This window comes from Aulonocara sp. 'chitande type north' Nkhata Bay, linkage group LG18, assembly GCF_057382095.1.
Source record: "Aulonocara sp. 'chitande type north' Nkhata Bay isolate Kocher_YH1m ecotype deep benthic linkage group LG18, A_spYH_male_GT1.1, whole genome shotgun sequence".
Classification (NCBI taxonomy): domain Eukaryota; kingdom Metazoa; phylum Chordata; class Actinopteri; order Cichliformes; family Cichlidae; genus Aulonocara; species Aulonocara sp. 'chitande type north' Nkhata Bay.
In genome coordinates this window covers 20483919-20498065 of record NC_141361.1, presented here as the reverse complement: position 1 = coordinate 20498065, position 14147 = coordinate 20483919, and the positions used below count along the sequence as shown (strand labels likewise).

Here is a 14147-nt window from a genome sequence, read left to right as displayed (position 1 = left end):
AGATTGTCTTGAATAATACTAGACTCAGAATATTTAGGATCCTTGGGGTTTTGTAGTGTTAAAAATAATACTTTGAGCTTCAAGAAGTTGTGATGATCATCTTTTTTCTTCACTTTCCAATGAACTGGGATGCTGCGTAAATAACAACATAACAACATAATACAATGATTTGTAAATCTCACAAAGCCATATTTTATTCACAGAACATAAAAAACATATTAAATGTTTTAAGTGAGACAATGTGCTGTGTAACATCAACTATTTTTTCACAACAGTCAACAAACGACTGGGAGTTGAGAAGACTGGCTGCTGGACTCTTGGGTCTGATATAGGATTCAACGCCTCTGGGTCATCTTTGTCATAGAAATAGCATCTTTTTGCTGGATGTCTCAGTTAAAACATTTCATGTGTTTTCTAATATAACTTTATGGGTTTTGCAAATGATTGGATTCTATTTACATTTAAAAAAAATTCACAATCATTGGGTCGGAGTTGCAGAAAAATGCATGTACTCTTGCCACACATAGACAAACAAAATTACTATGACCCTAAGTGTGCATATCTACTTGGACAGGACCCCCACAAAGTCACAAACCTTTATTTTGCTGCTGATGTTTCTCTATTTTCATCACTTACAAACTTTTTTTTCCATCATTCAAGCAGCTCACCTGTAGTAAGTGAAGCTGTAATGGGCTCTGAAGCAACGTCCCCCTGTATTGTGATTAGACTGACGGTGTAATGAGTGGACGGCAGCAGCCCCTGGATCAGTGACCTCGTCTTGGACCCATGCAGTGTCACCTTAGAGGTGTCGGTCCCGTCGGCAGAGCTGTAGCTCAGAATGAAGAGTTCAGCGGGCGGTGCTGGGGCGCTCCACGCCACTGACACAGAGTCTGAAGTCACCTCTGATAAGTAGAGGTGGGTTACAGGTCTGATTCCTGGAGGAACGAGGGGGTTTAGAGGTCACCGAGGAGCTTTCAAGGACAGGCAAAAATCCTGCTATGAGCACGAAATGTTAATGGGAAAAAAAAAACAGGCAGTTGCTGTCATTATAGAGATGACAGACAAGCCGTTAAGTGATGGATGAAAGCCGTCCTCGATGATGTAACAGACCGTTTATAATACAGTTGAGAAAATTAGCCTTGGGTGTAATCTTGATGGGGAAGGTGAGAGTCAAAGAAAACCACAATCATGTGGCAGTAATGAATTAATTGGTCATAAAAAGGGAAACTAATGAGATTACCCGCCGTTAGGATGAAGATGTGATGGGACTCTTCATAATAAGAAAATGGAAAAAGGATGATAGTAGCAGATGCTGTTGTCAAAATGTATGACCTGGACGGGAGATGATGTAATGAATATGAAGTAGTGTACCAGCTGACACAGCAACAAATGCAAGAGGACTTGAATTTAATTAGCCATGCGTGGATGTATAAGCAGGGGAAATGTGGCAACACTGACTTCTCCTTTCCTGAACTGCCAGGATTACAGGCATCCTGCGGAGTTTTCTTTGCAATCAATCATCATATGAAACCTGCATTGTTTACACTGGCCTGCATCTGTATTCTTCTTGGTGAGCTGCTGCCTTTTATTATTCTTCACAAGTTGTCAGTATGCATTACTGCCATGTGCAGTCAGCAGAAATTCTGTATCACATAGACCTCACGATACCAGTGCCTGTGTGCGTTCATGATCTCAACAGTGGTGGAGAGACGGGGTACGAAAAAGATCCAAACGTGTCTCCAGAGCAGCTTTAAAAAGAGAAGATTGTGGCTACGCATTGATTAAATATGAAAAAAATGCAAAAGGGGTCGAGAGTCTGTGTGAAGCAAAATTCCACAGACGTGATGAAAGTGCCGTCTTTGATCAAGATGACAGTGATAAGCTAGTTAATGGTTTAACAGCAAGTAAGACCACATAGAGGCAATGTGGGTGATGTGAGATGACAATGTGACTCACCTTTGTAGATATTAATGGAACTTTTTTATAGAGAAAATTATGTTTCCTTAAAGAGAAACCCTTGTCATGGATTGGGAAAAAACTTCAACTTCATAGTTAATAAAAGAAAAGTTAATATTATCTCTAGCTGAGGATGGAGGATCTTGCGACAAGCAGTCTGTGGAAACAGGCTACACTCTGAGTCTGAAAGGACTTTGGTTAAAAGGTTAGAATATAAAGATGCTATTAAACGCAAAAATATGGGGTTTAACATCTTCGGAGGTTGGACTATATTAAGAATCACATCCCAGTGTGACAAACTAAATCACTTAATAATCTGTCATAATTCACTACACTTCTACACTTCATAAATATGAACATAGCTACCGCGACGTGCCCAGTGGGTTGTCCTGTTTAAAAGTCTCGAGATGGTCATTTTTAAAAACTCACGTGACAAAGAGAGGCGGTTCTGACTGTGAAACTGCTCACTCATTGGCTATTGACTTGTGATTGACTCGTAAGCCGTTTCATACCACAGATAATCCTCTGTTTTGAAACGCAGTATGAGAAGATTTTTTGAAATAGTCATAAATAAAGATGTCCTAAAAGTGACTGAGCGCATAAACTCATCAGTGTTTGCAAGCATTTACAGAGGTCAAAAGAGAAAGCTGGTTTCCAATATACATAGCTACTGCAGCTATCGCCATCTGGTGGCCTTCAGACAAAGTGCAGGTCCTCATTAGCTTCATTTTTTGGACCCAGAAGATAAGTCCATGTTTTATCTCTATGGTTACTCTTACTGATGTGCAGATCGTGTATTAGAAAACTCTGAACGCATAAATGCTGGAAACATGCAAATGAACGCATCACCTGAGTATACCTGAGTGAAGGCGGACAGATGTCTCCAATAAGTGAATAGTGGATGAGAAGATGACAGGTAATTTATGGTTTGTCCTCTGATTCTCTTGATCTGTCATCGTATCATTCCTTCACGTCTCCCCAGACAGTTAAAGTGGTGTTACCAAAGGAGTGCGAGATAACAAAAAGATTAGAAGTAGGATGACATGATTATGACGCTGCGGCGGTGACAACAACGATGGCCGCTGCAATAAAGAAAAAGAGATGATGATAATGACACTGGTAAAGAAAGGAATGATGGCAGGTGATTGCATGTCCATCATCTCTGAAACCGGCCTTTGTGCAACTGAAACTCACGTCAAGCTTTCGGAAAAAGAAAAAAAAAACAAAGAACTACCAGAGTGGAGTAGCCTGACAGGCGGTCCGACGTATAGTTGGGCGGATGGATGTGAGTTTAGAGGAAAACGAAGTGATTGAAAAGAAAGGAGCAACATCAAGCTGAAAAACAGACAGCACAGAGCGCGACGGCAAAGGGAGAGAATGTGGTACGAACCGGAGTAAGAAGAAACAGAAACACAAATACATTGAGATGCAAAAGAGAGGTGCAATTAGGAGCGCTTGTAACAAGCTCATTAACGGGCTGGAATAATTTGCCTCTGCTAATTGCTCCTTCGAAGTCTTTCACGGTCCTCCATTTTCTTTAAGCGGTACTCCCCTCACCTGATGTCACACTTTAGTTCACTATATCCATCATTCAACTTCATTACACCCTATACCGTCTTTAGAAGTGTTCTCCAGCTTTCCGTAGTAATGGGCTGATCTTTCATGTCTTTGTCTGTGCAGAGACGCTCGTGAGTGAATTTATTTGAGCTCCTTATGAAGCCTGAACGGATTAAATGAGTGCTGTTTAGGAACGTTTAGTTGAAGCTGTTGCAATGGAAAAGACAAAGGGAGACTGTTTGTCGAGGAAATGATCTCATCATTATGTTATCTGTATGCACGTCTCTGCTGATCTTCATTAAACACTTTAAAGTTAGTCCTTCACTATATGAAATTAGACTACGCTCCCTACCTGTGAAGGCGTCTATGGTAGCTGCAGTGCTCTGCTGTCTTCCTCTTCTTGCTGCTACAGTGATGGTGTACTCAGTCCCAGGCTCCAGGTCCTTCAAAGTGGTGGTGTTGATGTCTTTAGGCACCGTCAGCTAGAACAGGGAAGATGAGTTAAACAAGGTCCAAATCAGACATATACATGGTTATCGTTTCAGTGTTCTTTACCTCATTAGTGACGCCGGAGGCTGATGTGTAGGTGACCTTGTAGTGGTCAATGGGGCCCTGGACTATGCCCCAATTCAGAGTGATGGTGTTGTCCGTGGAAGCCGTCACAGTCAGATTCATAGGTACATCCAGAGCTAAAACAGGGAAAAGCAACACTCAAAATTAAACTCAAAACTCCAGCCCAGATTCATGTAACACTCTCACCCTGAAAGATATATCTGAGTGGGTGCACATCGAAAAAATACATGACCTTTGAGGGACCTTCCTCTTAATCCTCCTTCAAATTCACAAGTATTTATATTAATGTTGTTCTCAGTCGTCTTCTCAACTGTCTTTGCAGCTTCTTAGCCCATTACCACCTGCTGTCATTTGGGAAAATACTACTGTGTTGTGTCACCTACAGTACGTGCTCGCGTGCATTTGCATAAAACAAAATAAGAGTTTATGGAAATATTCACTGATTCAAATTTGATTTGACATGTTGTTTTCTACATTTGAGGGCAACACAATTGCGCTGGATTTTTAACAATATTTTCAAATAAATTTAGAGCCAGATTTACTAAACAAGGTAAAACATCACGTGAGCATAATCCCCAAATAGTGCTCACACATGTGGTTAGAAAGATTCATTTCACTATCAAGCGCTATCAGTTTGCGCGCTTGAATATCCTCCTGTCCTTATTTTGCACCTTGAGAAAAGATCTCTCAGAAATGCAACAGGTGTGGTCGCAAACATCTCACAGCCTTGTCATCGCATTTTTGTAAATACCAACAGTACTTTTATTCAGGTTAGTAAATCTAGCTCGAAATGGTTAAAAATAAGAACAAAAATGTTGCTTTCATGATTTCAGTGGAAACATAATTACTGCTACTGGTTACTATGTTTTTTAATTCATGTTTAGTTTCTGCTATACTCTTGTCTACTTGTGTAACTGTGGTGCAGTTCTCACATTAAAGGACAGACCATTACTAATAAAACATTTACAGCGTTTCCAATGGGTTTAATGCATATTACCACAACGATCTGACTGTCTCCTTTAATCTTTTTATATTTCTTGTGTTTTTAAGTGAGTTGTTCTCTTCCCTGCAGAATGAGTAACCCAGTTTGCCCAGTGGATCATCAATGTTTAATCCTCAGCTAATCATCTGCCGCCTTGTTTGCCTGAACCTTTGGTGTTTCACGGCTTTTTAGGAGGTCAAACAGACATAAAAAAAACCTGATGTAAATGTGTGTTAAATGAAATGATTATTTTAGCAGCTCTGGCTTAAGGTAACACCGGCGCTGCCATGAAGCGGTCTTCATAAACGGCTCTCTTAAAGCTCTTTAAGAGAAATGCGACAGATGTGATGCATTTTAAAGTTCAAAACGAGTGCAGGGAAAAGAGGCGTTACAACGAGCTTGTTTGTAAGACAAATGGAAGCATAATTTTTTATAAAGTGCAGAAAACCTTTAGCCATTAAAATAACTGCACCTGGATGAAAGATGTGCTTGACGGTGAACGTGAGGGGAAAGATTAGCGAGGCACCTCCACGCACTCACTTTTCAGACAAAGGGTTACATTTTTTTCTCCTTTCAGCCAAACAACTCAACAACACAATAAATATTCAAATAAAGGATCAAGAGAGGGCCATTAGCAAAAAAAAGTATGCATTATAACAGCTTTAAAATGTTGTAATGGGAACTTTGACCCAAGCCGACAATACCAAACACTTCTGGAGAAGAGTACAAGTCACGGCGAAACATATTTTGCTTATTTTTCTAAAATGGCTTTTAGTAGTTGGAGTGGCAGCGCCGAACCACAGGTGAGAATTACACGTATAATAACAAATGGGCCCACGAGCCTGCTGTGATGCTGCGATTCCCCGCTGTGATTTCTGTGTTGTACATGCGCGAGTGACTCACTGGCTTTTTACAGTGGAGCACAAAGCATAATTCACTCACTCGTCCTGGCGTTCATTGTGGCTGGTGTACTCTGGTTGCTACCTTTCATGGCAGAAATGCCAATGCCGTACTCTGTGCCTGGAAGCAGGTCTGAGATACAAAGAGAGACAGAGAAGCGGGAACTAATTTAACACATAACGTAGCAGGAACAAAAAAAATCGTAATAATAATAATAATCACAGACAGTGCTTCACGTTCTTGTCCTCGTGCAAAGTGCACATCAATTACACTGAGTTTTTTTTCATGACAGCCCCAATTAGCTCGACACCGGTGATGAGGTCTCGGCAAATTTACATGTAGCATCGTTGTGATTTCTGAAGAAATTTCTTTTTTTTTTTAAATCAACTGCACAACTGATCAGTTTCAAATCGGTTGAGTGCATCCACAGAGAGGATCTCGAGCTACAGAAATAGAGATGAAGAGATGAGGAATGAAAAATAAGGAGGCGGACGACAGAGATTATTAGCGGAGGAGAGCAGGGGGAGAGGGAAAATGAGAATGACAGAATGGATGAGAGTGAGGGAGAGCATCGATGGCAACGAGCGAACAGAATAACACGGGGACCTTTTGCTTCTATTCTTATGCAGGCCGTGCCCTTTTCAGCACTCTGGCCTTTCAGAAAAAAACATCCCAGCTGACCCCATCTTTCTGACAGCCTTTCAATACGCCCGCAGGACAACAAGCGTTTCTACAGATACAATCAGTGGGCCGTCAGCCAAGTGTTAGCTCCGGAGATAATCTTGCCATGTAAAACACAGACACTTCCAGCTTCTTTGGTACATATTAGATGCATTGTGATGATACTGAAAGCATCAGGAAAATAGGAACTCTACAAATGTCGAGGATAAATAATTCAAAACGCAAAAAAATGGTTATTCCTCACTTACCTGTGAGAGTAGTCTTAGTAGTGGCTCCCTCATTGCGCGGTACGATGACTTTGTCATACTGATCTCCTGCTAATGTGCTATAAACCACCTGGTAACTCTCCACCTACATTTAAACACAAATATATTTACAGCATTAAAGAGAAGGTAATGCCTGAAAAAGTCTCGCTATGCAAGACTTACACAAACAGTCCAAAACTGTATGGTTTTTTTTACTGTGCATTGTTTGGTTTATTTTGTCTCGGCACAGTGTGATGTTTGGCTCTTTGTCAACACTGCAGTGCAGAATCAGAAGGATGAATAAATTTGCCGGCATCGAGACAGACTTTATAAGTCTGAATGTGTGGTTAGCGAGCCCTGGAAATATCATTGTGACAGCTGAGCAAAACGCAATTTATCACATTTTCATTCACAGCAAAACATTCGGTGACCATTTGCACCGAGTGAAGCGCTTGCTCCAGCGCTCTAACTGGCATTTTCCAAGGCAGCGAAAGGCAGACCCGTCTGTGTGGGATGGTAACGTGTCCAAGAAGGGGAAAAAAAAGAAAAAGTAGAAGGAATAAAAAAGCTGTTTTATTGAAACAATTTAAGAGGAGTCATAATGTCAGAGGGATTAAGAGGAAATTAGCTGTTTTTTATAAAAAGGGCAAGGTAAACATGCAGCAGGCTCACTGATATAAGATGTACCTGCAGTATGAGAGCCAGCAGAAGCCTTAATGTGTTTCAGGATGGTCCACTACACTTATTTAATGCAGTGAAATAAAACAGCAGCTTGCACAGTATTACAAATCCAGTGACAAATTAAAGGTAAGCCATAATGAAGCATCTTTGGTAGGTGTTAGGCCATCACATGCCACCAAAACAGCTTCAAGTACCTTGGTACTGATTGTCTAAGGTCTTCTGGTGCCGAACACTGGCTTTCAGTTGGTTTTGAGTTTAAGATTTGCTTGTTTTTAAGTCACTGAATGAGTTAGCGCCGCCTTACCTTCCTGATCATGAAGGTCAGCTGACCAGATGTATCCACTAAACCTGCCTGAGTCTTAACACTAACTGTTTTACTGCTCGTGCTGTTTAACCTTTCAGCTGTACAGCGCTCTGGTCAGTGCTTGTTGTTTTTAAATGTGCTTATAAATAACTTGATTTGACTTGACAGCATTAGCCCAAAAGATCTTCCCTCATTTGATGTTTGATGATGGTGATGGAGATTATTAGACGGGACTCCCATAGTTTGATTCACTTGATTTTTATACTTGTTAAATCATCCAGTGAGCCCTGTGGATCATAACCCAGGAAGAGATCACCTCCATGTTTCAATTTTGTATTGATTTACATTTGAACCCACATCAGCACAATCTCGCCCACAGACACCAGATCTCAGTGTATGAGTTTATTCCTTTAATTTGTTCACCATCTTTATATAACATTAAGTTGTTATCATCAGGATGTACGCAGCACTTCTATGTTGTAAACTCTCTTTATTCAGGTCGCCCAGTCCACCTAAGGAATGCTGCAAGGATCCGATCAATCCTGAGCTTTAGTGGCACTCAGACTATCGTTCATGCTTTTATTTTCTCTCGGTTAGATTATTATAATGTGTTTTTTTTTTATCAGGCATCAATCAGAAAGCATAAATAGGCAGCAGCAAGACCTCTTACAAGAACCAAGAAAACTGAACATATTACGCCGGTCTTAATGACTCGACACTGCCTGCCCATGACTTTTAGAATTGATTTGAAGATTTTACTCATTATTTTTTAAGCCCTTCATGGCCTGGCCCCTGAATTTAAACCAATCATATCTCCCAACCAGTGTGCAGCCTCAGATTCTCAGGCAAAACCTGATAACTGCTCCCAGTTCTGACTACATACAGAACTTAATATATAAATTGTTTTGAAAATTTCCATCTAGTTTGTTCTTTTTTTCTGTGTTTCTAGTACTTTGTAACACTGGTTTTGATCATTTTTACAAATAATGTTTATTATGATTAATATTTTTATTATTAGATAACTTTGGCTTATGCTTGGTGATTTAATGCATTACACTGCGTATAATTCTATATATTTGTCATGTGTTAGCTATTAAATCTAAAGATGATATAATTAATATAGCATCAGATGCACTTTTGTAAGCATATGGAAGCCAAAATAATAAACAACAGATGCTTCGTGTCAAAGGTGTTGTTAATGATAAAGTTTAAAAAAGAGCCAGAACGATATAGGATGTTTACGACCAACACCGATATTTGGTCTGACAAATGTTTTCTTTCAGACATAAATAGATTTGCCTAACATTTATTATGTGTAGTTTTCTATTAGTCCTTACTAAGAAAATATGATAATGCAGATTAAAAATAAACGTTTATGTTCTGCCCAACTCTACTCGGTTGCTGTGTTTTGTTGCCAATGGGGAATGTGCAGAGTGCCCTCTGGTGGACAAACATAGAAACATAAGCACTCGTAACATGGTTGAATGGTGTTTCTCAGTCTCTTCTTTACTTTTTTATAACTATTTGTTTATAGTCATTAGCAATTATAAATGCAACCATTAATATATTGGCAAATACCTCATATTGGCCGTATATTAGCCAGGGTCCAATACACTTTTCATTATTGATGGCTTCATATTACCTGCAAATTTTTGGTAATTGTGCAGTCATGAGGACTAAGTCAAGCTGGTTATGCTTCACTATACTAGAACATGGGCAGTTAAAAAATGTCAAAAGACTTCCTACCTCAGCTTCACTGTTATCCCATTCAAGCTCGAGCGTGGTAGAGGTCTTGGAAACGAGACGCAAGTTCTTGGGGGCATCAATCTCTGAGAAAAACGATAAAGCTGACAATGTTGGGGACACTGAGACCCATTCTCAGAGATTGTGAACAAGCAAACAACAAACACAGGTCACATTAAATTGTCAGTTACTCATATTTAGCTCTTCATGTTCATCAAACACATTTCTCTTTGTATTTTTATAAGGTGTATCCTCTTCAGTTTTCTGTAGATTTTACTTCAAGTATCAACCACAAATAGATATTTAATGTGTAAATATGGCATCAGCGGGGAAAAACAAATCAGCATAGTGTTTCCATAAATAAGTACAAACTTTAGGAGCGTAAACATTCCCCTGAACAGATGTTCACTACTCCCTCCAATACAGATAAAAAGTGTGGCGTATATTAGGCCATATGTCATTACTGTTCTACTCTCAGAGGCAGACGCAGGATCACACACACCAGTATCACCACATCTGCTTGCTGTCAGACCTCACCGGTAGTAAATTCAGTGGAAATGGATCCGCTCTCGTTTCCTCTTCTCACGCCGCTCACTGTCACCTCGTAACGCGAGCCAGGACGCAGGACCTGTGGAGAGGAAAAAAACCCAAAACAACAGAGGCCGTTTAGTCTGTGTATAATCTCTTTGCATTATGTTTTTTTATGTGTTTGTTTTCTATTTGTTTTATCTCCAGACACAGAAGGCAGACAGACTGTGAGATTAGATCGTTTAACAAGCATGGCAAGTACAAACACAGACACACACACACACACACAGATATACTGGTAATACTATACTTGTGACCTATAATGACTCTAGCCAAGTCTCATTTCAAAGCACACGCACCTGCAGAGAGTACTGGCTAAGTGTGGGCTGGAGGCGGAAGGTGGTCCGTGGCCCTTCTCCTCCCACGAGGCCGTAACGCAACACAATCTGATCAATCTTTGCCCTCGGTGGCGTCCACTCCACAAATGCCACTGTGTCCGACACGTCACGCACAATCAGCTGAGTGGGACCATCGATTACTGCAAAACAAAGAAAATGTCTAATTATAAGGTCCCTTGGTGATGTTGTTACAAAGCACAGTCACCAGGGTGCGGTTTCTTTGTTAACCTTTCCGAACTTGGATGAAGTACATGTTGACCAGGCTGGGTATTAAAATTGAATGCCAAACTATTACTTGACAATTACTATTACAAGTTATGATCTCTTAATTTTTCACAACGCACTTGTGTTTTATCATAGTTTAAAAAAGTAAACTTTCATTATATGCAAAGTTAAATACTTCACTTGAGGATGGCCCCAAAGCAAATCAATCCCCACACACGCCCACATTAATAGAGATAAAAATAGTCTGGAGAAATAACTGTCTGGTTTTGGATAGATAATTTTTTCTTTCGTGACAACTGTACGAGAGGTGACTTTCTTTATGGCTTAAGAATCTATAAAGCTTTTAGGCTAAGGGGTATTTATTATTAGAGGCATGGCTGCTTTGACTGATTTGTGCTGCGAGCTGTGTGCGAATTCAAGTCACTTAACTTGACCACTCAACCGGTGTTGGTGCTTTTCGGGGCATTTTAAATGTAATTAAAATAATATGGCTTGTTGAGCAGCTGATTATACTTTTGTAGTTTAAAAAAAAAAAGGTTTTAAAATGGGGCTTAACCAATGCCTGAATACATAAAGTAACAATATAGAGAATCTATAGTTTAGACCAGTTGGAGAGACATCCCCAGAAAGAAACTGTCAGATGGTAAACATTTGAACAGATTATTTACTGAATAGCATTTAATCTGTCATTTGATCCCAAACAAGCTGAACCCCTAAAATGTAATCTAATCCCAAGAGGATGTAGTGTCATCGCCTTGAATTTTCTGGAGCGCTGGATGTGGATTTGATATCAGTGAAAGCTGTTCTGACAGCCAGTCACGAAAAACATATCAGACCTGACGCACGCTGAGACAGTAGGATTTATCTGCGTGAAAGGGTTAAAACATAAGCCGTGATTGAAGTCTTTCCATGCTGATTGCTAGAAAACAACACTTATCAAGTTCGCAGAGCTCAAAATACATCAAGGGAAAACACAAATGTCTGACAGAGGAGGGATTCACTAAACATTTTCTCTGCACTTGTTACAGCATCTATGCCAATGCACAGACATTTTGTCAAGGTAATGGGGTGTTAGAGAATGTGATAATTAGCACTTTATTTCATTAACCTGTTAATTACCTCTTTCCGCAGAAGCTACGGTTTAACATCTGCTGCGTTTAACATATTGTCTGGGAGAATGAAGGAGCGTTTGATCTCAAATTGAAACTTTTCGGCATAAATTTGCTGCCGTTAAAAGAAGTTCAGAGCTTAAAATGAAATGGCATTCTCGCACAGTTCGTGGCACTTAATTTGAAGTAATCAGCTTTTTGGTTCCGTTTGAAAAATGCGTGAAATTTTTAAATGTTGAGGTACTGACCAACAGAAAACTCCACAATGGATAGTTCAGCATACATATTTTTTAATTGAAAGCACCATGCTGTGCTGTAAAACCATAATTATTTTCCACTGCTCAACCCTGTGGGAACTCAGGTGAAAGGCAGATCTCACACACTGGGTGATGTAGAGCCAGTTTTCTTTTCTTTCAAACCTTTTTTTCTCTTCTTTTTAGTTTTCTGAGGTCTAAATAAAGTCTCAGACTAAGGCCTGACATATTGCAGGTCCGGCCTGATTCTTGATGTATTAGAAATTGGCCCCAAGGGTCTCGTCCTAGAAAGCATCCCAGGGAAGACAGTTGCTGAGAACCAGTTCCCAGATCAGCTGCGCTCACTCTCTGGCTTTCCTCTGACTCCTCATGGCGCTACGTTGTCTCAGAGGAAGGATAAATCATTGCTCTAAATTATTTAGTTACTTCAAATTTGTCTTTTCCTCTTTCTTTATCCAATACGGTGTCATAGAGTGGGCTGCTGTAAAAAAATAATGAGCGGGTGCCATGAATTATTAATCGATACTTAATTACAACCCAAGAAATGAACAAAGACTTGACAGGAAATTGATGGTGTTTTGACTGTGCATATCAGAGGCTGAATTGTTATGGAGGAGGTTTGAATTGGTGAGGAGTGGGGGGGGGGGGGGGGGGGGGGGACGATACTTCAGCGAGGTTTACGTCAGGGGCCTAAATGGTTTGCAGAGCAAATACGTCAAGGTGACATTCACTGCTTTGCTGAGCGTACAGTGAGTCGGGAGCGTGCAGGGAAAGCTGTGCTACGGTTTATGTCGAAGTGATTAGCTAATTAACTGATTAACAGAAAACTTTTTGTAAACATTTATGCAGTTTCATTAAATATTTAGGTTTAGCACAAAATATGCTGAACTGTTTCTTTTTTTCAGTTTACAATTACAAGGATTAAGCAAAATAAACAAAACAAAACCCCCAAAAATCATCAGACTGAACTTATTTTTTGGCCTAATCACGTTCCCAGTTTACCGAGGATAAAAACTGATTTAGCTTAAAAAGGTAAAAAAAAAAAAACATTCCCTGCAACCCTCAACATGGTAAGCAGATTCTGAAATGGATGACTGAAAGAATTTATGGTTGATCAGCGTCGAATTTTATAATCACAATTCAAAAAAAGGTGGGACGCTGTGTAAAATGTACATAAATAGCAGAATCTCTTCTAATATTCTTAATCAAATATATAAGATCTTTAAATTGTACTATTTTATGAAAAATATTGGCTCATTTTCAATTTGAGGACCAGCTGCTTGTCCCTCTTTTGTCTGAGAGACGAGTCACTCAACAGTTGTGGGTCTTCTTTGTTTTATTTTTCATGCTTTTATGTGTTTAAACTTGGAGAAACTCTTCTACTATGAAGCCATTCTGTTGTAATAGCTGCAGTTTGTAGTTTAACATTGTCTTGCTGAAATATTCGAGGCCTTCCCTGAAAAATATGTCATCTGGATGGGAGCACATGTTTCTTTAAAACCTGTTTACACCTTTCAGCATTCATGGCGAGCTTCCACATGTGCAAGCTGTCAGTTACATATGGCACTGCCATACCATCAAAGATGCAAGCTTTTGAACTGAGGACTGATGACAACCTTGTCATTTTTAGTCCCTTTGTTCACATATAATGTTATTTGAAAGTGTTCCTCAGCCCATGCTGTGATTTCCATGCTGGCTGAGGGTCTGAAGATCATGCACAGTACTGAGTTTCAGTCTTGTCCCTTGCACACTGATATCTCCAGATTCTCTGCACCTTTTGAGGATAATATAGACGTACGACATATGACAACACGCATTATTCTGAAGTTGTTCCCTGATTTGTAGATGCAGTGTTTTTACAGAGCAGTGAAACTCTGCCCATCTTTTTAAAGATGATCTTTTTAGTCCTGTTCATGTTACTTACCTGTTGCCAGGTAACCGAATTATGTGCAAAACATTCCTCCAGTTGGTTTTTTTAGTACTATTTTCTTTTCAATGCTTTTGTTGGCCC

At 39.8% G+C, this 14147-nt stretch overlaps 1 protein-coding gene across 4 annotated transcripts in view; it reads right to left on the bottom strand.

The window, feature by feature from the left end:
* tnr (tenascin R (restrictin, janusin)) overlaps positions 1-14147 on the bottom strand; it is a 211824-nt gene that overhangs the window by 44663 nt on the left and 153014 nt on the right. For 2 of the 4 annotated variants that reach the window (XM_086273406.1, XM_086273407.1), the window contains exons 13-20: positions 10510-10688; positions 10160-10250; positions 9626-9726; positions 6898-7000; positions 6011-6100; positions 4069-4202; positions 3866-3995; positions 669-935 (exon numbers count right to left, since the gene is read on the bottom strand). In XM_086273406.1, coding sequence (XP_086129532.1) covers positions 669-935; positions 3866-3995; positions 4069-4202; positions 6011-6100; positions 6898-7000; positions 9626-9726; positions 10160-10250; positions 10510-10688 — 1095 coding nt within the window. The remainder of the gene's footprint in view (positions 1-668; positions 936-3865; positions 3996-4068; positions 4203-6010; positions 6101-6897; positions 7001-9625; positions 9727-10159; positions 10251-10509; positions 10689-14147) is intronic. The other 2 variants (XM_086273408.1, XM_086273409.1) reach the window with 2 other exon arrangements.